Consider the following 23,103-nt stretch of genomic DNA (forward strand, 5'->3'; position numbering starts at 1 on the left):
TTTATAAACCCACTATATTTGGATCGAAATAGATTTAGGCGCCGCAAAGTAAAGAGATTGATAATACTTTTCTGAAGGATAAAACGAAACCAATCAAACTATCATAAATGAAAATGTGGTTTTACAACTGCTAGATATTGTTAAAGTTATTGTTGCTATGATCAGATTCCTTTAGGACGACACAGATAACAGAAAGGTTGTGATAATGTAATTATGTTATTGTGAGTTCACCTTTGTGCGCACCAAAGATGCTAAAGATTGAGCAGCACTAAAATTAGTAGTCAAGCAGCTCAAGGAAATAATTACACATCTCCTCCAGCTATACCAAACTCCAAAGATATTTTACAACACCTTTTACATTCAATGAATAAGCAAAACTATGGACCGATTGTTTGCCAATGGAATAAATATAGAGAGAGAAGTTAATAAATTTTATGAACAGTGGTCAAAACTACTCGCTAGGTTACATGCTTTGCTTGCTAATGCAAAAGTCGTAACGGGTAAGAACTAAGTGTGGTATGCTGAGTATTGTTTCCATCTATGAGGGTTTCCTAGAGAAAATTAAACCTGCCTATACTCTGAAGCCAATGAAACTCGTCAAAATAGGCAACATAGAAAGTGCCAAAGAAGACCAAAGTCCATATATTAATTTGGTCACAACGGTATAATTTTCTACTTTGTCTTTTGTACAAGGTTTTTATCATCTTTAACAACCAAAACAGTAAATCAGATGAGATTAGACAGCAACCCGCATTTTTGATGACATCACTGTCATCTGTCATTTCTGGTGAGACTGATAATCATATAAGCAGTACAAATATCTAGCTGAATCTTGAAGTGTGGTAAAGGGCAGACTTGGAGAGGCTTAGCATGTTGAGAACATAGACAAGTTATATACCATAACCAGAATTTCCAGATCAGGGGTTGATAAAAATTGACAAATTAATTTCAGAGAGCAACCTCATTTTGGATATTTAATATAAATCATGGGACTCAATTTCGACCAACCGTATCACATCTCCAAAGTTTTGCCAACAAATCAAAGCAAACAAGATTCAAAGGATGTTACTACAGGTACTGCTGTTGCGCAAGGCACATCGAATGGGGTTTCAAAGTATCCATTTTAAGCTATCTCTAATTTTCTTGGCTGCTCCTATTTCTGGATCAAATACTTTGTGATGATCAACAAAAAGGTATCTTCCTGGACATCTTGTTTGTAGAAAACATTATTGAAAATGTATCAATAGAATAAACTAAATTTTCAACAGAAATACAATTGAAGGTAATTGTATCAAAGGGAAACTGGAATGTTTTTACATTCATCTTATCAGAGAAGCCGCATAACTAGGTTTATGTCTACGCAGTAAAAGCCAAAAAACCTATGTTCCACGGAGTTTCCGGGACGGGGACGTTTTAGGGGACGGGGACGTGTTTCCGGTACGAGTACGGGTCGAAGCCAAAATTTAGGGGACGGGACATCAGGGGACGGCGATTAAAAACATAGGGGATTTTTTTTAATATAGAGACAAAATTCAAATATGTATATCATAACATTGATAAACCATTCACCATAGACATTTTAGAAGATAAATACATGGAATATTATCAAATGGCAAATACTAAGTGCTTCCATTATAACAATATCACATACATATATAGCAAAAATTAAAATGCCTAAAGGCTTCAAGTATCATGCTGAAATCAGAATGAAATAAAGAGAAGTCCAACTAAAATAGTTGGTAAATAGTAAATACCGAACGCAGTCTTGCCTCACTAAACACAATCTTTGCTCATTGCTGCTACTGCTCTTATGTTTTTTTCCTTCCTCTTAGCAAGTATGTTAAATCGAAAAATGAGTAGAAGAGTTAGTGTTTTAATGGACCAAATATGGGTTGCATATTGTTATTATGTCTTTAAGATGACTAGGGGCCACACGAACAACAAAAATTAGGAAAAAATGTTTTTTTGGGGATGGTTTGCCTTTACCAGATTGACTGGAAAAAAGGGGATGGCCAGCAGTTTCGGGGACGGATAGGGGACGGCAAAACTGTCCCCGATACTGCTGGCCGTCCCCAAGTTTCCTGCCCAAAAAAATTGGCCGTTTCGGGGACGTTTCTGAATTCTTCAAAAAAGGGACGTCGCAGGGTACGGCCAAAATCCGTACCCGCGTCCCCGTTTCGTACCCGGTACGGGTACTAGGGTACAGAGGCAGGAAACGCGTCCCCGTGGAGCATAGCAAAAAACCAATGCAAGACACAAGATATATCCATAGGAAAATAACCTTTTAGGCAAAAGCCAAGCCTCCAAAGCACACTGCGGATTCTCAACAAGGGAAATAATATATATTCAACTTTGGCTGCATAAATCAATGCAGAAGGATAACTTCACTCTAAACAGCACCATACAATGTATATCCCAAGAATCCAATAAACAGCTGCAATCAACAGATCTATTGATAGTTCATGTAATATGGGCTAAACCAAGGGGAGAAATACTCAAGACTAAATTATTTGCTCTCAATCAAATTACATATAACTGTATAATGGGATTGATGGGGTATTCTATTCTTAATTTACGACATTTGTGAATGCATATAAAACAGTATTGATTCAAATAGAAATCCCTCTCTTTTCCCCAAGAAAACCATCTTGCTTTGGAAAATATCTAATTTGGATTTGTACAATTACACAGCAAATTAATTTGATACTCACTTCCTGAATACACACTTTCGAGAAGTTCACAGTATAAGGTCCTGTGAGATTTTTTTTTAAAAATCTAAAAAACTACTAGCAATATGCATTATCCACTTAAACAGTTTACCCGGAGTGAATATGATAAAGAAAATAGGAGCAAGCATGATCTATTTGCACCCCATATAACTCAAAAGTGAAAGATAAATTGGTTGAATATCAATCAGCAATATCACAAAAATCCACATAGAGAAAATATGTACGCATGACATTTTTGCAAACTGTAATCTAGGCAATAGCCATCTTACCGTAGCAGCAGGATTGTGAATAAGAGCAATCAAGGCATCTGTTACCTCTCCTAGATTGTGAGGGGGTATATTGGTTGCCATGCCAACCTGAGATATATGAACATGACAATGATATCACATAAATTCACATATTTGACACGATAGACAATGAATAGAAAACTCAAAGCCAAGACTAACTCCCAAAGATTGAAAAAATCAAGAAGGGCTCCATCCAGCCAGCAAAAGGGAAAACATATGAAGTACAAAAACTAAAGTAGCTCACCGCTATACCCGATGAGCCATTCAGCAGGACATTTGGAAGCCTTGAAGGTAACACGGAAGGCTCCTTCTGTGAACCGTCAAAATTTGCCACAAAATTCACCTGAAAACAACATTGACAAAGAGCATTACAAACTAATATATCATAAGTTGAAAAGGTATGAAATAGAAAGAGGAATTCTCAAATAACAACATTGTTAACAATCATTGCATTTCTATTTATGGATCCTTGAATATAAATTTTAAATGAATCATCTGAATTTCTAACATCCCCATTCTGAAATCTCAAACAATCTGCAAGCTAAAATGTTAAACAAATACAATGCCCAATTGCGGATACAACAATGCGACTCAAATCAATTTTAATAAGAAAATATGATTGTCGAAAGCCCTTGTAAAGCAAATGTGCAATTCCCAAACAGCGAATACAATACCCATAATGCTGATTTATATTTTTGGAGACTCAAAATCAAATTAAGCAAGTACACAACACATTTAGACTATTATTAGCAGATACATTAGTATGCAACCACAATATTATTATGAGTGATATTGGAACAACCTGAACAGCAATAATTGACAAGGTAAAGCAATATAAAATGGTACAACAGAAGTGGGAAATTGTTTAAAACCATAAGCAATTATCCAAGGACTAAAACAATTAATGATCATCTTGAATACCACCACAAAATGATGTAATTCATCCCACAAATCGACAATTCAACTCTTGCTGGTCTTATGGCAACCCAAACAATGAATTTCAGCAAAGGTGTCATGTATTGTGATTCAAATACCAACACAAAAATGATGTAATTTGACCTACAAAACTCAACTCTTGGTAGCTATATGGAAGCCTAGACAATTAATTTCAGCAAACTTGTTGTGTATGGCAACCTCTGTTTATCGCTTTGGGTAACAAGTTTAACACATACATAATAGGTATTAACATAATGCAACACAATTACAACTTCTCATTCACAATGATGATGATGCTTGGATTCAAGTACATAGCACATATCGCGCCAATGGGACATGACTACCAATACAAGGTATCAACCCAAACTACATATCCCTTCGGACACACTAACAAATGTTAACAACTAGCTTTACCAACATCATCTCTACATTGCATGATTTTCTCTTCCGCCCTCCCCCTCCCCAACAACACTATACAATATTCTCTCGTCCTTACTATTCGACTTATGCAATGTAAATTGGGTGTTCTTTGAGCGGTCCTAAATATTCCCTATACCTACAAACAAACTTCAATCTTGTTTTGCCTCTTTTTGTCTGCATGTTCCCTCTGTCTACGTGCTCCCTTTTTATTTTGAGTTGAGATGACCTGTACAGTGTTTATCGCACAATATCTACCACACGGGCCCATCATATAATGTTCGCCGTACCATATCCATGACACAACATCTATCGTGAGGTAGGTCCTCTACTTTCCTCTTCCTTTTCTTAAAAAAATATTGTTGCCAAGTTTTATCTTACCCTTTTAAAGTTTGAGGTCGTTGGTTATAGTGAGTCTCTTTCCAAGAGAGAAGTGTCTAAGTATGTTTTCAGTCACTTACTTCTCATCTTTCCCACAGTACTCTGCTATCTTTGTTTTTCGAGTCTCCCTTTGCATTACCTTTACCTAATCTTTCTAAGCGGGTTTCCTATTTTTCCAATGCGCACGGGGTTTAGGTGATTTAGGCATTGCTGGGGTGGGATGTAGCGTCCTCCCGATGAGACGTAAGTGTTCTGCATTTCATTCTTTGTAATCTTGCTCTAACATTCTATATCCTACGGATTTCAAGTTTTTGAGCTAATTTTCCCCTTGTATTAAATACATCAAGTGTGAATCCGACAGATGAAGCTGTGACAGTGAGTAATAAGCTAAGAATATGATTTTATCTATGCCAAGGCCTATGAAGCTATGGATAGATGCCAAGGTGAGTCTCATTCAGATATGTGGAGATATGCTCAAGTACTAATAGGGAAAAAGGGTTTATGGTTGTTCTGCTACATATTCATGGAAATGAAACCGTTTCGTTTTGTTTTCGAGGCTGTATGAACTTGAGCCAAATCTCAACTCAAAAGATTAAATAGTGTAAACATAATGTTGAAAGAACTATTTAAAGGCTCATACCCAGTAAGGCATGCTCAAGATTTAACTTTGAGGCCATCAGATTTAAGTATAAGGTTGAATGTTGTTTGTTGTGCTTCAGTCCAAGAAATGATGCTAAGAAAGGAGTTTCCCGCCCCAAGGCAACAAAAAGGGTTGCTTTTCCAGGGGCTTTTAGAATAGAAAGTCAAGTTATCGTAAGATACAAATATCCGTCGGCGATGCTTAGAGGAAACTTACAAAGAAGTAAGTAGTGGAGATGTGAACCCATTATGAAGGAAAAGCAATTTTAAAAGCCTTAGGTGGAAAGTGGAAGAACGAAGTGCACAAGCTAGCAAAAGGATTACTCCCCATGCTGTGATTCCGAATAAAAGGAAATTGGTTTGTGGAAAAGCTATGTGTTTCTTTCTCTCCCGCACATGTTAATATTGTTAAGATTATCTACATTCTCGATTATGAAGCGACGTGAGGCACTTCCCACAAAGCTAAGTATTTGTGTTGTTTAATGACTTTTAGTCATATCACTTTACTTAAAGTAAAGTAAGAGTGCTCTTGGGAACTTAGTATATTATGTGCAAATAAACAGAAAGTTCAAATAGCCGTTACTCATGGAATTAAATGCAAATCCCATTGTTATAATCGTTGGCCAAACCTAATTTCGTTCATGTGGTGCCAACATTCTAATTCCTAAAGCTATTTCATCATAATTGCATGTAATTGGTTTCCTCGAGCATATTTAAATGACTATTTATCAAGAACTACATCCTGTGCAATCATAGCGAATGGCAATCAAAGCTACTGGTTACGATAGGTTGATTGGCTTGGAGAGTGATTTATAAGAGCTTATAGATATGTCCTTCAAATTCTACAATCTGGGTGATCTTCATAGGAGACTTAACACTCAACCCATACACCCAATCACTCAAAAGTTTAGAGAGAGTGGGCTGGTAGAAGCAGCCAGTTTTCCAATGGCAGTTCATGCACCTGAGTTAGTGAAGGAATGTATAAATAGATACAACCCAGAAACAAAGCAAATTTTGTTTACGAACCAATCCATTCTCATATCAATCAACAAGGAGCTTATGCAGTCTGCATTTGGCATCCCTGTGCAAGAGCAGTATTGTGATATTGACTTTGGGTCTTCCACGTCCATGTTCAATGAAAAGAAGAACCTCAAACGAGAAGACATGCAGCAAACCTGGTTCCAAACTGGCTACTCAAAGAAGAGCAAAATTCCTAAGACTCTGTTTGGCACAAACCTGAAACAAGAGATTTTGGACATTCTCACACTTCTCTTCTTCCTAGAACAAGCAACATGTGTTGAGAATATGAAGATCGATTGGGCACAGATCATATGTGATGAGCTCGCTTCATGGTTGAATTTTGCCAAAGGATTCAAGCAATTCTATATGTCCCCTTATTTGATCTATGCTTTGGCAAGACACCATTTGTGGCCCAGCCTCCCTAGCATCCCAAATTATAATCAGCGCACCAAAGTCTATGAATTTTACCCTCCTCTGCAATTGCAAAGAAGCTAAGAGGACTACGTTGTTGTCAATGATGCTTTTACAATGAGGTTGTGCCGAGAATTGCAAGGATACCCTGAAAGGAGGTTCTCACCAAAGGTAATTTCAACTATAAGCCAGTTTGGATGCTCATTCATCCAATTTCCAAGTTTCTCCTATTTGCGAATAGGTGCCTATGATGGTTTTCCCAAGAGGTTGCCCAGATATCCGGAGGACAAGGTGGTTCTTGTTGAGCTATGTCGACAAATACTTGAGGTGAACACCCTATGTTCCAATGTAAAGAAGATTGTCAAGATTCCATTCTCTATAGTGGTAGGCCCGTCCTCATGTGTCTCCAGATTAGATGCTCAAAATTTGGTAAAGAGTTGTGAGAATTAGATTATGAGGTGCTCAGGCCTCAATATGATCCAGTTAACTTTGTAAGGGATCATTTGAAGTTGGGATGTGCCTATAGGCATGTCCCAAATATTGAAGATTTATAGTCTAAGTGTCTTAGTGAGTACCAAACTCAGGAGTGATTTTGGTCAAGACTAACTATTGATGAAATAAAATTGTATAACGATTTTGTTGATGTCTCTGACCTTGCAGATGATGGAGCCTACATGCACCCCACATCTTATGAGAAGATCAAAAACACACCAATTTTGTCTACCCCACCTATAGATCATTGACACCATGGAGGCTCTCATGCAAGGTATAATCAAAAGAATAGACAAATGAGTGGAGTGGACGTGAGCAAGGACAAGGAGCATTGCTTCCTCGAATGGAGTATCAACTGGAGCCACCCAATCAGCCACAACAACCACCACTACAGCCACTACATCAACATATGCGGGGCCATTACAATCTATTGGCCAAGGCAGAGACTAGCCTTTGGAAAAGAATGCGCCACTCACCCCTACTTGCAGAGTTGGCCCTTTTCCAAACATCAGGAACACTAGAGAGAAGGAAGATGACAAGGATAAGGGGAAGGAACAAGAAAAATCAATGGCTAAGCCATCTTCGCCTATTCAAGTCATCAATTTGGATGGTGATACTAAACCCATGGTTGGCCAGGAACAAGAACCATCTCAGCAAGGGGATACATTACCCCTTTTGGTAACCAAGGTAGTTGCCTTCCCTGTTGCTTCCCAGAGCAAGCCAACTCCATCGATTCCAAGGAAGTTGTTCAACCCATCTGCATTGCAATCTGCTATCAATGTGCTCTCAACAGAGTCTTGGCTCGAGGAGACCATTGATAGGAAGAAGAGGAAATATGAGGATGCAGCCCCATCAAAGGACTTGATCACCAGAGTCACCTCCTCCCAGCCATCAAAGAAAACAAGGAAGCAGAAGACCACTGCAACACTAGCTACGAATTTAATGACTGGCCACATGCTAGTTGAGATTGCTAAGCTTCAGAAAGAAGGTAGATTTCACGAGCTCTCCAAGGACGACATCCAAATCAGGACATTGGATCTTGCCATTCCAGTTCACGACTCCATGGTGAATATGTGGAAGCCAACTAATGAGAAAATTCAGAATAAGCTGCAAGAGCTTAGAGCAGATAAGGAGATATTGAAGGCCTCAAACAGAGAGCTAGTAGAGTACATAAACTCTGCACTTGGAAATACTTCTTCCAGTCAATTCGACTCAAATGCAGAGGAGAACAAGAACTTACTCCTCAAGCTGCAACAAAAAAGACAATTCGGGCAGGTAGGGTGGACCACTAGCAAGCAAAGAAACAAGAGGAAATAAGATCAAAGTATGCAATCATTTCAAGAAGGATCTCCATTTCCCACAGCAGATGACTCTGCCAAGAGAGTTGATCAAAATACAACTACAGATCAAACGAAAGAAGAGGCAGCACCAACAGCTATTCAGACCCCAGCAGTTGTACAGAGGACAGTTGAAACAGATAAATATATTGATACATCTTTTACACCCACAACCACAGTACAAACATTGCTGGCAAGTCCTAGCATGTCACAGGTTATCACCAAATTAATCAAAGAAGACATGGATGAGGACAGTTTTATGCAAATGTCATGGTTAGCCTATTGCAAAGCTAAGGAGAAATTAGAAAAGAAATCAGAAAATTAGAAATCAGTACTTGAAAAAGCATTAGACAGGCGATAAAGAGCCTTACTTTCATTGCAGTTACAAGGAGCAGATATTGCTGAAAACTTGGATAAAGTGATTAAAGAATTTGATGATCATTTCACTTCACTAACAAAGGCAGCTAACTTAAGAGCTCAACAAGAATTTGAAGTAAATCACTTTCAGAAGCTATGTGGTGACATAAATAATGATCTACAAGTCATTGACATATGCATTAAGGATATTACAGGGTGTACAGCAAAAGAAAATAAGATATATATAGCATGCACCAGATCACATCATTATATTGAAGATGTCTCTAAATGCATAAAAGAAGATGAGGTTAACTTAGAGCAGATAGCAGGAAAAATGGAGCAGAATGATGAGAATATAAATGATGTAGATAACAGAGTGAGCAAAACAGTTGACACTCTTCATATATTGGAGCATGAGAGGAATAGAGTATTAGCAAGATTTAATCTTTTAAGAAACATCTTGATGCCAAAGATAGACATGTTGCAAAAGCACTTGGGTACTTTACTTGAGGCAAAGGAGTCTTATGAAAAAATCATCCCTATGGACTTGCATAGAGTACAAGTTGTTGCATATGGAATATGTGCAGTAGTACATACAACAGCATCTGTAAAGAAGACATGGGATGTGGAATATGAGACTTCGAAAAGCAATTTCTCATATTGTACCACAGGTTTTTGATTTATAGAGCAGTTTAGGAACACAATTTTGACATATACTTAAAATTTTGACTCAGCTTTGTCAATGATGTCAAAGGGGGAGCGAAGGCAGTGAAAAATGCATAAGAGAAAATGTGTAAGGTTAAGGGAGAAGCAATTATATATAAAGGGGGAGTAAAGATAGAGTTATAAGTATGATGAAAGGAAGAGCATGGTACGTACAGCTGTTACATAGATGATCTGTAATATTATCTACATTTTTGTATGGCCAAAGTTTGTAAAGTTTTGAAATTTTCAAGATATCCTTTTACTTAGCCAATTCTTCGCACTGTTGCCGTCAATGTCAAATGGAGACATTGTTGGCAAGTTCGCTGAAGTTCGTTCAAGATGTTGTCATTAATGGCAACATTATGCAGAGGTAAGACCACTTAAGATAACTATTCAGTTTGGTAAATGCTTATGAAGAAAATTTTCTACATGTTACTCAGGAAATAAGTGAACAAGCAAATTGTTTGTTTGGGCGAGCTTCAGTGGAAGCAGATACAGAGCTGTAATTTTGGGAGATGTTAGTATGAACAATCTAATTGATATATCCAAAGCCACTTAAGAGAGTTTTCTATTATTTATATGTTTTGGAAGGAAATCCTATTGTCAATTAATTATCGCAGAAGCAGAGCATATGGTTCAGTATGATCATTTTGGTCAATGAATTCAATCGACTTGTCAATTCAAAAACTCAGAAAGGTAGGGACAACATTCTAGATGTTAGCCCTCAACTAGCATAAATAAATAATTGATTTTAGTAACCTCTTAATATGATGCAAGGCTGACTAGACAAAGGAAAGTATATAAATTTAAACGTTTCATTAAAGCAAACATGCCCCTGCTTATGCTATGACATGATACTGCTATGCACAGTTAATTGATGTTGGTTAGATGTTATTTTGATGGTCAGCGAAGAATAGCAGTGTATATACATGATCAGATGCAAGGATCAGAAAGGTCTAATCAGGTATTCGGGATATCAGCATAGTCACAATTTTGGTAATATCTTATGCTCCTAGTGACGTATATTATTGCACGAACAAAGAGCTCACCTTTTTGTAATAGAACTCCTAATAGGGTTGAGGCCTTTGACGAGGTCCAATCCTCTAACAATGATGGATACACTATATGTATGTAATAGACTCCTGTTGTCGGTAAACTATATTGTAGCCAACGAGTTGAGTTAGGATCCGAAAGGTTACGCGACGGTTGAGTCACCCCTTTGGGAAGTATATGTACATCGTATGAATGGATTTATGAATAATCATCATCATCGTAATTGGAATTGCATATTTGCCTATATGAATAAAGTCTTTGTCGTATGTTACATTCTAGTCTATTACTGCAATAAGTATCTGTTCACCCTGTATGGTAAACATTTGGCGTTGTTGCCAGTCGAATCTAGTACAAAAGGTGTTATGAAGATTAATGTCGAATCCACTCAATAAAGATAGGAATAAAATAAAAGACAAGGATGATATATGCACAACATAAGAAGCATTAATTCTAACACAATAGGCGGAGCAAAGGCAAAGGTTTCAATACCTTGCCGACACGCACCAAGGTGAAGGAGCACTGACCAACAAAGTATATTCACCTAGCAAACCGAGGAGTGTCGAGGACTTGCTTCAAAAAACGTGACAGATATTGAATCTAGTAGAAGAGACAAGGGAGGAGTTCTTAAACTCGTATATGCCAAGAGTAGAGAATCCAAACAGAAGGGAAGGAACTTGCACGACTTGAGGTGCCGAAGGAGCACAAGCGTGGGCTAAACTCTTCATTCCTGATACACCTGACGAACGGATACAAGTAGTGAGTCAAACAACTCCGCTTGGAGAAGATCTCTTCACACCAAGTAACGCAATTGTCCAAAGTAAGGCAGTTGTCTGAAGTAGCACGGTTGTGCAAAACAACATGGTAACAGAATAGCGCAAGCAGTCAAAATAACAAGAGTACGTAGAATAGCGCAGGTACTCAGAACTACACGAGTACGCAGAGCTACACGAGTGTGCAAAAAATACCACAAATTCTGAAGAAATTAATAATGGCAGGACCAACGGAAAAACTGCTGAAATTTCAAGGCGATGGAACAATCAACCCAGTTCGACATTGTAAAACATTTGAAACAATCTGGATTGTGAATGGCATAACAAACCAAGATGACTAGGTCCAATAGTTCCTGGCTACTCTACGGGGTGTAGCGATTGATTGGTTTTTGAACGCTGATCCGCAGAAGTTAACATCATGATCAGACATTAAGAAAGAATTTATAGCAAATTTCCGACTACTCAAGAATGATAATGAGATAGTAGCAGAAATCTACGATACCAAGCAAGGAAGGAATGAAATAATCCACGTATACGAGAGGAGGTTGAAAGAGCTCGTAGGAAAAATGGGAAACCAACCAGCGATCGAGTTGAAGAAAAGGTGGTTCGTTGCAGGGCTACGACCAAGACTAAGAAAAAAGATGAAAATTATACCTCCAGCATCATACATCGAAGCATATAACCGCGCAATGGACTTGGAGAGTGAACAGAAAACGAGCAAAACGAAGAAAGACAGATCGTCAGATTCAAAAGAATCATCCTCCTAAAGCAGCAACAATGAGGAATCAACTAAAAAGGTTCGGCCACTACAGAAAGACATGTTACATATGATGAAAGAGTTCAAAAACATGAAAAACAATCCTAGGCAAGCAAGAGAAGGGGAACTATGGTGTACAGATTGCAAAGAGGGGGGCCACACAAAGGGCTCGTGCCCTAAGAAACAATTTTGCGATATCTACCAAATTGCAAGACATTCCTCCAAGGAATGCTTGTTCAATATGAAAACGAAAGGACACCAACAAGTATTACGGACGCAAGAAGCATCCACCTCAGGAATGAATATGAGCAAGGACATAGCAACCTCAGGAGGGTACTGAAACAACAACCAACGCGGACAAGGCGACAACAACAGTAACAACAATAATGAGGGTCGTAGCTAGATATAGTACGATCCAACTGGACGGCCAATGATACAATGTCGTCCGTGCAACCTCTGGGGCCACTTCACCAAAGACTATACGAAAAAGGGAACACCGCCAATTATATATATGCATAATCCGAGAATTACTTATTTCATCATCTCTTCCTGTCTTCCTACTATTATAGTTAGTTATGCATGTTTCCTTTCTTGCATCTAGGTTGCAATAGATTGCATTTTGTGAGTGAGTCCCCCTTCTTAGGTTGTTCAAACTGTTGAACAACTTGGTTTTTGCCTCTTTTGCTCTCTGGTTAAGAGCATATCCCCAAAGCCAAAAGACAACTTCATTGCATATCTTGCACTCATAAGGGAGTTCTACCTTTCAACTCAAGTGTCTTTGATAGATTACTACTTTGACCTATTTTGTTGATTAACTTATTTGTTTTCCATAAGCCATTGGGCATTCAAAGAGTCAAGGAAGAGAAACTGTTAACCAACAAATACAATTTATTTGATCTAATGCATCCTTCAATTGGCCCTAGTCACCCTTCCCCGTACCTTCTCCTTTTGTGACAGGGCTTCAATTTTGACTCGTTTACCGCATCTAGAATCTCATTTCTTTCAAGTGTTCATAACTTAATAGCATCATTTTCTCCAACTTCTGACTTTTCTTTTCCTTGGTTTATTTCCAGTCCTCCCATTATAATTTAGTTCAAGTTGCCATGAAGTCAATTGCATTCACCTCGTATGTTTGGCATGCCATACCCTCCTCCTCTATTGAGCTATCTATGTTGTCCACTACATCATCATTCGACGCTCATCCAACATTTATAAGGCATATAACTTTTCCCTAAGGCTTTCCATATCAAGCAACACATCTCGATTGATATACGTAAGTTTGGCATCATAAACTTCATAGATATAATAGTTCTTTGTCATACTATATTAGAATATTATAATGCTTCTTTAATGGTCATCACTATTAAGTCTTAAGTTTATTAAGTAGTTTCTATTTTCATCTTCAGTTCACGATTGTTTCTTTCAGAAACATTGTCTTTGTAAATCTATATAAGGAGTTTTCATCTCCTTTGTTTAAACAACTATGACAACATCGATTTACCATAACATGGTATCCGAGTAGGTCAATGGGATATTATAAAATTTGACAATTTTTATTTTAGGAAGATTCCAGCCTCTTTTGATCTAGAATTTTTCCTGGAAATTTACTTTTTGGTTGTTTAGAATAAAACATAATAGAGGTTTTTTATCAAACTTGTGTGGTTTGTCTTCAATGATTTTGTTGGAAATCACTAGCCTGTTTAAGGATTTTGATTCTATGATTTCTTAGTTGAAATAAAGGCTCCAATTTTGCAGGGTTGCATGTACTTGCATGTGCTGGTTTTACCATGCGAAGTCTCGTGTTTTGCCTCCCTTTAAAATTCTGGGAAGTTTTCATAATTATTTCCCTTAAAACAATTTCTAATAGGTTTCTATAATTTTTTCCTCAAAAATTTCTGATTCTGTAATTCACAAAGTTGCGTCAGATTCTTTTGTGGCTTTATAATTTTTCCTCAAAAATTATCTTGTGGGTTTTGCCATTTTTCCTACAAAAGGAATCTTCTCGGTCCTTAACATTTTTCAGATCAAGGGAGGGTATCAACAACAACAAAATGTTTTAAAGAATTTGTGACCAAAAGGCATCAATTATACAATGACCATTAAGGGATGGTATTAGAATACTATAATGTTTCTTCAATGGTGATCTTAGTTAAGTCTTACGTTTATTAAATAGTTTCTATTTTTGTCTTTAATTCGTGATTATTTCTTCTAGAAACATTGTCATCGTAAATCTATATAAGGAGTTTTAATCTCCTTTGTTTAATACAACTACAACAACATCAATTTACCATAACATACAATAGGCAATTTGGCTGAAGTAAGTTCATAGATGTTGCAAAAATGGCAACATTATGCACAGGTAAGACCGCTTAAGATGATTATTCAATTTGGTATATGCTTATGAAGAAAATTGTGTAAGTGTTACTCAAGAAATCAGTGAACAGGCAGATTGTTTCTTTCAACGAGCTACACTGAAAGCAGATAAAGAATTGTCATTTTGACAAATGTTAATATGGACAATCTAATTGATATATCCAAGGCTGCTTAAGATAGTTTTGTGTTTTTCATACATTCTGGAAGACAATCCTATTGAGAGTTTATTATCACATAAACATAGCATATAATACAGTACGATCATTTTAGTCAAGGAATGGAAATGGACTTGTTAATTCAAGAACTTGAAAAGGTAGGGACGACATCCTAGATGTTAACCCTCAGCTAGCAAAAACTACTAATTTGTTTTGGTAACGTGCTAGTATAAATCAAGGTCGACTAGGCAAAGAAAAGTGAATAAAGGAAGACCTTAGGGTTATACAAACATGCCAATGCTTATGCTATGATACTATTATCTTATACGCACTTTATTGATCTTGGTTAGATGCTATTTTGGCAATCAGAGTAGAGAACAAGTTTATATACCTTATCAGATGCAAGGAATGGAAAAGGATTGATCAGATGTTTGGGATATCAGCATAGTCACAATTTGCTAATATCTTATAATTGTAAATTTGAATATTATTATAAGAGCAATGAGCTCACCTTTTTATAATACAACTCTTAACAAGGTTGATGCCTGTAACAAGGTCTAGTCCTCTAACAAGGACGAATATAGTTTATGTACGTAATAGACTCCTAACAAGATCAAACCCTTTCATAGGTACTTTTGATTAGTGGATCAGTTTGCGGGTACCATCCCCTCTAGGGTTTCCCCTTGGTTAGGGTTTCCCTAGTTAACAAATATGGTGTTAAGAATTTCTTTGTGGTTTGCTTATTATTGCTTTTCAATTTAATCATTCATACAAGTTTAAGGTTAATTTCCAATATCCATATTTCAGCAAAAAGATGTGGAATACTGATTCACCTCCCCCCTCCTCAATATTCCTTATTTCTAACAATTGGTATCAGAGCGCAGCTACTCAGAAGGAGCCCAACAACTTGAGGGAGATTACTATATTTTCAGAAGATTTGCAAAGAGACCTTGATGTTACACTTGAGAAATTAGATCAGGCTAATCATGAAAGAAATAGGTTGAAGACCAAGCTTAGAGAAGCAGAAGATTTCATTCAGAAACTGAAAGATCAAACTGAGAATTCAACATCCAGGAGAAAGGAACTAATTGAACAGATCAAGGACTCTAAATTAGTTACCAAGATCAAGAAGGAAAATGAAATACTAAAGCATGAACTTAAATTCGCAACACTAAAGATGAGTATGATAACAAATGAGCAAAACATAGAAGTAGATCTAAACATCAAGGATACCAATCTAAACTCACAGCTTACACAGGTAACATCTGAACTTGATGATACTTAAATGAAGTATATTGAACTTGAGAAGTACAATAGCATTGTGAAGAGAGAACTTGTCCAAACTAAGCAACCTCTTGAGAAGTTATATTCAAGCACAGAAAAATTTGATGAATAACTGATGGCACAAAAACCTAAAGGAGATATGATAAGGATTAGTTACATTGAAGGAAAATCATCAAAAGAATCAAGAAACACATATAATCGTACATCATACAAGGGCAAGCAATCTGCAGATCAATTTCAGCAACCTAGATAATAGAGGAGACCATTCAATGGCAAATGTTTTACATGCAACAAATATGGACACATGAAGATAGATTACAGAGGTGCCTTAAATACTAAACCCTTAACTGGTTATTGTTACATTTGCTTTCTTTATGGACAGAAATCACATGAATGCAAGAAGCTTAATCAGAAATCAATTATAAGGATGAATGAAAGAACTAATATAACAGCTAAAAGACCTTTGCGAATGAACAACATTATCAAAAATGGAATTATATTTGCAACAACTTAGGACATACAGCAAGATTCTGTACATACAATGGATTCAATAACAACATGAGGACACCCAATGTGAGAGGGAACATCAATAATAGAAGAAAAAATGAGAATATGAACAGAACACAGGATGAAATCATTGATAGGACATTACTGAGAGAAGAACCTTCACTGAACACAAACGTATATAAGGAAAAGTCAAAGGAGAACACAGAGAACAAGCAGGAAGGAGTGCTCAGCACTAAACCTTCATTGTGAATTGACACTTACAGTCATAAAGGAGAAATCTTCATTAATAAATCATCAGACCCCTGAATGATCGAAGCAAGTCATGCAAGATCCGGTATAGCATTGTGAGGTATCATCAGTTCGCAGAATCTAACTCGAAGGATTGGAAGACAGCTAAAGATTTTATTGACTCTGTAAGTATTATCATCTTTTTGGCACTTCTACTGAACACAATTAATATAGAATTGTTTTTAAAATGATTTGAAGATAAAAATCAGATGCATTCCTCACCATTCGAAGAAACAGTTTGATACAAGAGCACCCATGGGACAAAGGTTCTAAGGATTATTTGTCTTTTATTTTGAATTCAACGAGCTCTCTTAGATCATTTAAGTGTCAAATTTAATCAAACTAACTCGTGTTATAAGCCCAATAAGCCAATTTTACATTGTAATGTCAATTGGGTGCTATTGTTCAACCATTATTATAGTAGGTTGATTGATGTAAACGGATTAAATTAATCCTATTGATATGTATTGGGGTCATTTATCATGTGCAAGGTCATATTGTCAAGATAGAGGAAATGTAGTCAAAATGTAATAGAATATTGGCATAAAATGTTGACAATATGAAAAGTTGATGTAAAAGTGAAGATGAATGTTCATACGAGGTAGCCAATAGGTTAAAGGATTTGAGAAGGCAATAAAATCTCATGTATTGCTCATGATTCACAAAATGAAATAGTTGGATGAGTTGGGAAAAAGGAATGAAATAAAGAGAATATTGTTTTTCTAAGTTTTATGCTAAGTTTCTGTGTTATTTTTCTGGAAATCTGACTGTTAGTTTTTGTTGGTACGAGCACATATGAAATGATATAGACCTGCGACTTATATTTTTGGAAAGATATTTGAGGCACCTTTAATTTGGTTTTCGTTAGATATAATTTCGTCCTAATTTGAAGACGTTACAGTCATTGTAGTGCAGACTAATCTGAATCTGATTTTTATGTAAGCAGTTTTGGTAAAAGAGCAATAACTTGTATTCCGCAAATTATTTTGGGCTATAACTCTGGACAAACAAGCTTATCTCATTCATCTTCAATCTAGTAAAAAGGAATCTAATCATTTGCAACAGTTATGAGAGAATCTTTAAAGAGTTTTGATGTCGTCCAAACTTATTAATTTAGCAAATATTGTTTATATGGTGATATTATGGTAAAATAATGAATATGTTATTAAACATAGATCATTTCTGATCTATATAGACAAGTATACACAAGAATATTTGTGTAACGAACAAAGACAGAGAAATAAAAACATCCTAAAGAGAGAAAGAGAAAGTTTCCATATTGAACAGAGAGAATATAGAAACACAGAAAAACCACTGAAAATAGAAGTAAATCTACGGAAGAGAGAGAAACAAAATTAGAGAGATTTAACTCTAATACCCTCCTTTAATGCTCCATCCAACTTCAAAACAAAAATTTGCAGGGGACTGTGGTAGGACGAGTGTGAATACCCATAACAAGCACCTCAAGGCGAGGGTACTCAAAGATCGTCATCATTCTCTCCTTCCAGGTGTAGTGTTTCTTTCTGTTGAATAACTAACTGCCTTTCAAGAGAAGATTTATGAGAAATGCCATGACATGTTTTTAATTCAAAAAAAAAAAGGTGAATATCTGAAAAGGCACAAACTTCGCGGTACACTAAGGGAAGACAAAGAAAAAATGTAAGGATAACCAGAAGAGAGCTCAAAAAACCGAGAAAGAAATGAATTAAATTCTAAATCTGCAGACTCAAAAATCAAGACACGATTAATGGTGCACTCAAAAAAAAGAAGTCCAACCTAGTTGAGATCTGCAAAATAACCCACCAGGACTTTGCAAAAAAAAATGTCAAAATGCCAAATAATTTGCAGGTTTTGCAGGAAACCTTATCTGTTTTTGAAAAACCCAAAAAATGGCAGATTTGACTGTAAAAATGTAATGGAAAATGAAACTATTAGACAAGAATCAAAGACAGAGGGTTTCAAATACCCTAGACACCACCCTTGCAGAAGATTTGCAGCAAAACAGGTTGAAAATGCCAAAAAAATTGGCTCGCACAAAACAAAACAAAAATTCTTGCAAAAATAGAAAAAAAATTAACACACCTAACCAAAGATTTCAAAAATCTGACTTGAAAAATTTCATGAAAAAATTATAGATATTCAAAACCTATTTCGAAAAATAATTTAGAAAGTTTCAATAATGAAATTACTTTGGGAAAAATAGCTTTGGTAATGTATTATGGTAAAATAATGAATGTTATTAAACAAAGATCATAAATGATCTATATAAACAAGTTTACACAGGAATGTTTCTATAACAAACAAATGAACGGAAATAGAAACAGGAAATGTTTCCATATTTAACAAAGAGAGAATAGGAAACATAGAAGAAGAGTGACCATTATAATAGAAGTAAATCTACGGAAGAGAGAGAAACAAATTAGAGAGATTTAACTCTATTAGGTGAATCCAATTGCTTACTTGCATCAAAGATCAAGCAAGTAGCAAACAGAGCAATTTGAAGGAGAGCTGAAGTGTTTAATAACAATTTGATGGATGCCTTAACGCTGTACAAATCAAGGTATTTATCATCCTGCAAAGTAATTTTAAGTCTCGAGTTTCAATCATTTAAAGGGATTAGATACAATGTCAACTCCACAATTCAGCAATGTCAATGAGAGACCTCATTATCGGTTTAAGAAGCATCCTTTTATTTCCATGGGAAACGACCCTGCGGGTGTGTTTTCAGAAGCCCCTGAGGGTGTCCTGCACGTAGAAGATATAAGAGCACACATTCACTGCAAATTTGAATCAATTGGAGATGAGGATATAGGAACAGACCTTGATCAAGCATATCATAATGATAAGACATTCAAACCAGGCTTTGAGCATTTAGAAGACCTTAACATACTACAATGACTATAAAGTGTTTGATGAACAAGATTGGATAAGCATAGTCTAGGGTACATGATGATATTTTTGGATGGGAGATCAGCCATCTATGATAACCAATGAATTGATGCATAAGGTGACTGGTTTAAGCAACACTTGCACAATTCCAGTTGCAACTAAGCTAGTCAAGAAGCAAGTTGAAGAATACAGAAGCAAAGTGGGATAAGAGAGCAATAAGCCTATCTGATATTAGACAAACAAATGTAAGATTGATATGAAAAATTCTAGGGTACAAAATGAACTATAGTTTTAGGCACAACTCTATTGCAGCAGGCTATACCCAAAGTTGATTCCAAACAACATAATAAACAGTATTTAATAAAGAACAATTTGATGTTTGCAAGATCTTGAAACAACAATAACTTCAAAAAATCAATAGAATTAAGAATGACAAGTATCAACCATTCAGATTTGGGTCCCTGATTAAGTACTTGTTCTTCCCTATTTTGCACAAATTACCAAATATGCCAGATACAGCATGGATAACTAACAAGTGTGCCATATAACTTATCACTAATTACTACAATGCGCAAAACAAGTCAATGATAACAGCAGATATATTTGGTATAGTCAAAGGACTCTAGATTGAAATGAAACAATGAGATAGGATACCCAGATCAGTTGTTGAAAAGTATGCAGAGAGCATTTGCTTCATGGTTGAGACAGATTATACCTATATGGAAGCACTGTGGCAACCGAAAATCTTTATTCATCCAATGGGATATGAAGTGACACTAGAATTGCTTGAGGTATATGCAAAAGTAATCCTGGAATCACAAAGGGACCCAACTTGTGAAAGATGGGGTACATATCAAGAAAATAACGAGAGAGAACTTGTATAATGGAACAAGAAAGAAAAAAAGTGAGAGGACGGTGGAAAACATCACTAAAGAACAAGGAATGAGAAAAGAAGAATTACGTGAGGCAACAAAAATGGCAAGTAAACTTCATGCAAAAAAACTCGAAGCATTAAGCAGTGAGCAGGTTATGAATCCTACTACTGATGATACTATTGCACAAGCCACCACAGGTTATCCCAAAGATTCATACACCTAGAAGATCTACAAGGCAAGCAGTAAGGACAGAAGTAGAAAACTTATGATCAACCAAGGAAGGCCACCATGCAAAATGACAAGGCCCATTGTTAAGAAATTAACCTGGTAATCCACAGGTCTTTGGGTACAGATTGTACCTTACTCTCATCACTATATATTCCATTCGAAATGGCATTTTATAATTATTTATACTAGTTCTAAGAGTGCCAGCAATCTGGGTATAATAGTCTTTAGTTTTGTGCCTTAACTAACTTTAGTTAAGATCCGACTAACAACTGTTAGTTAGATGCCGACTTAGGGTAAAATAATTATTTGTTAAATGCTGAGGGTTATGTCCCTTAATGGACATACCCTCTGAAATGGATATATTAGTGGGCTGTGAAGACAGTATGGGGACACACAGAAAACATACAGTTTGATCTCCAAGTCTGCATAGGCTCACGAGTTTATTTGCAACTTTCAGTACTCCAGTTCGTACTTGTACCAGGATCCAAAGTAATTTCATCGGCATATTAAACCTGAATATCGGTGTTATTGCTGAAGGTTATCCTTGTGCCTGTCTAGTCTTTACATTTGAAGTCTGATCTATTCTCAGAATCTGCAGAGCATTACATGGTATCAGAGCCCTGTTATCAGATCTAGCGATCTGCAGATTGTCACATATCAGACCTGTTCATATCCAGTAGTTATTCTTCATCTCCAATGGCATATACAATCAGGCCAGAGGATAGATTTGATGGAAAGAAACATTTTGAAGCATGGAAATTCAGAATCTTGATGATTCTTGAAGAGAATAATGTTAAACAGTTTGTTGATGGAGCATCCAAACAGCCACCTGTTGAACCTCACAAATCCATGTGGTCCAATGGAAACAGGAAAGCCATTCAAATCATCTTGGATGGAGTTAAGAATGACATCGTACCTATGCTTGCAAAACACCTAACTGCCTACGATATGATGAATGCATTACAAAATGAATTTGAAGTAAATAATGCAACGAGGGTCCTTGCACTAAAGAGACAACTAAATCACATCAAAATAAAGAAAGGAGAATCAATACCTATTTTCTAAGAGTTGCTGGTATTAGAGATGAATTGGCAAGCATAGGAACCATCATAAATGACACCGAATTAACGCTCATGGCCTTAGATGGACTGCCAGAATCATGGGAAACATTTGCACAAGGTATAAGTGCTAGAGATCAGCTTCCAGATTTTAACAGACTTAAGAAAGATTGTCTTCAGGAAGAATCAAGAAAACTAAAGAAAGGAGGAAAACCTAAAATGGAAGATCAAGAACTTCACGTTCCCAATGCCATCTCTTATAAAGGCAAGAAAAAGCATTTCCAGAAAAATAAAGGAAATCAGAAGAACGGAAAGTCCAAGAAAGACCTATCAAAAATAAAATGTGAAAAATGTGAAAAAATTGGACACTTTAGATCAAATTTTCTAGAAAACTCCAAACAACAAGCGAATAGCACAAATATTGTTAGAGAAGAAGAAACTTATGATCCGGAGAATCGCGTTTTGTATTCCTCCTTATCAAATGAAATCTCAACTAAGGCATGGGTAATAGATAGTGGATCCTCCAGGCATATAACGAGATACAAAGAAATTCTAGATTTATTGTCCGAGAAAGTCAGCGATGAAGTTACTATTGGTGATAACCCAACACATTCAGTTAAAGGGATTGGTAGCTGCACTTTGACGCTAAAAACAAGAAATACTCTCCTTCTGAAAAATGTACTATATGTACCAAGGATAAAAAGGAACCTAATATCAATTACAACGTTAGAAGATGATGGGCACAATGTTGCATTCATGGATGGCAAAGTACTAACTTGGGCAAAGAATTCTTCCATCAAGAAAGCCAAAGTAATTGGTCAAAGAAAGGGATATTTGTATGAACTAAATATAGAACCCATTCAAGCTCTTGTTCACAAAGCAAAAGATTCAAATGAAATATGGCATAGAAGATTAGGGCACCTAAACTTAAAACCCTATCTACTATGAAAAAAATGGTTACTAGATTACCACAATTAAAACAAGATCACCCTAGTATTTGCAAAGGGTATGCCCTAGGTAAAAGTACTAGGAGACCTTTTTATGATAGTACTAGAAAAAAAAATAATGTACTAGAATTAATTCATTCAGATTTATGTGGACCCATGTCTGTTCCCTCCCTTGGAGGATTCTGGTATTATGTCTTATTCATAGATG

At 36.3% G+C, this 23,103-nt stretch overlaps 1 protein-coding gene across 2 annotated transcripts in view; it reads right to left on the reverse strand.

Moving 5' to 3' along the window:
* Nucleotides 1-23,103, reverse strand: part of GYRA (DNA GYRASE A) — a 256,897-nt gene that overhangs the window by 161,813 nt on the left and 71,981 nt on the right. For both annotated transcript variants that reach the window (XR_016362072.1, XM_089819315.1), the window contains exons 6-7: nt 3,261-3,359; nt 2,999-3,085 (exon numbers count right to left, since the gene is read on the reverse strand). Coding sequence is in view for 1 of the 2 variants with exons in the window: in XM_089819315.1 (XP_089675441.1) it covers nt 2,999-3,085; nt 3,261-3,359 (186 nt within the window). In the remaining variant the exon portion in view is untranslated. The remainder of the gene's footprint in view (nt 1-2,998; nt 3,086-3,260; nt 3,360-23,103) is intronic.

The sequence above is a fragment of the Cupressus sempervirens genome, chromosome 3, assembly GCF_028749045.1.
Source record: "Cupressus sempervirens isolate cs-2001-9-10 chromosome 3, ASM2874904v1, whole genome shotgun sequence".
In the NCBI taxonomy this organism is placed as follows: domain Eukaryota; kingdom Viridiplantae; phylum Streptophyta; class Pinopsida; order Cupressales; family Cupressaceae; genus Cupressus; species Cupressus sempervirens.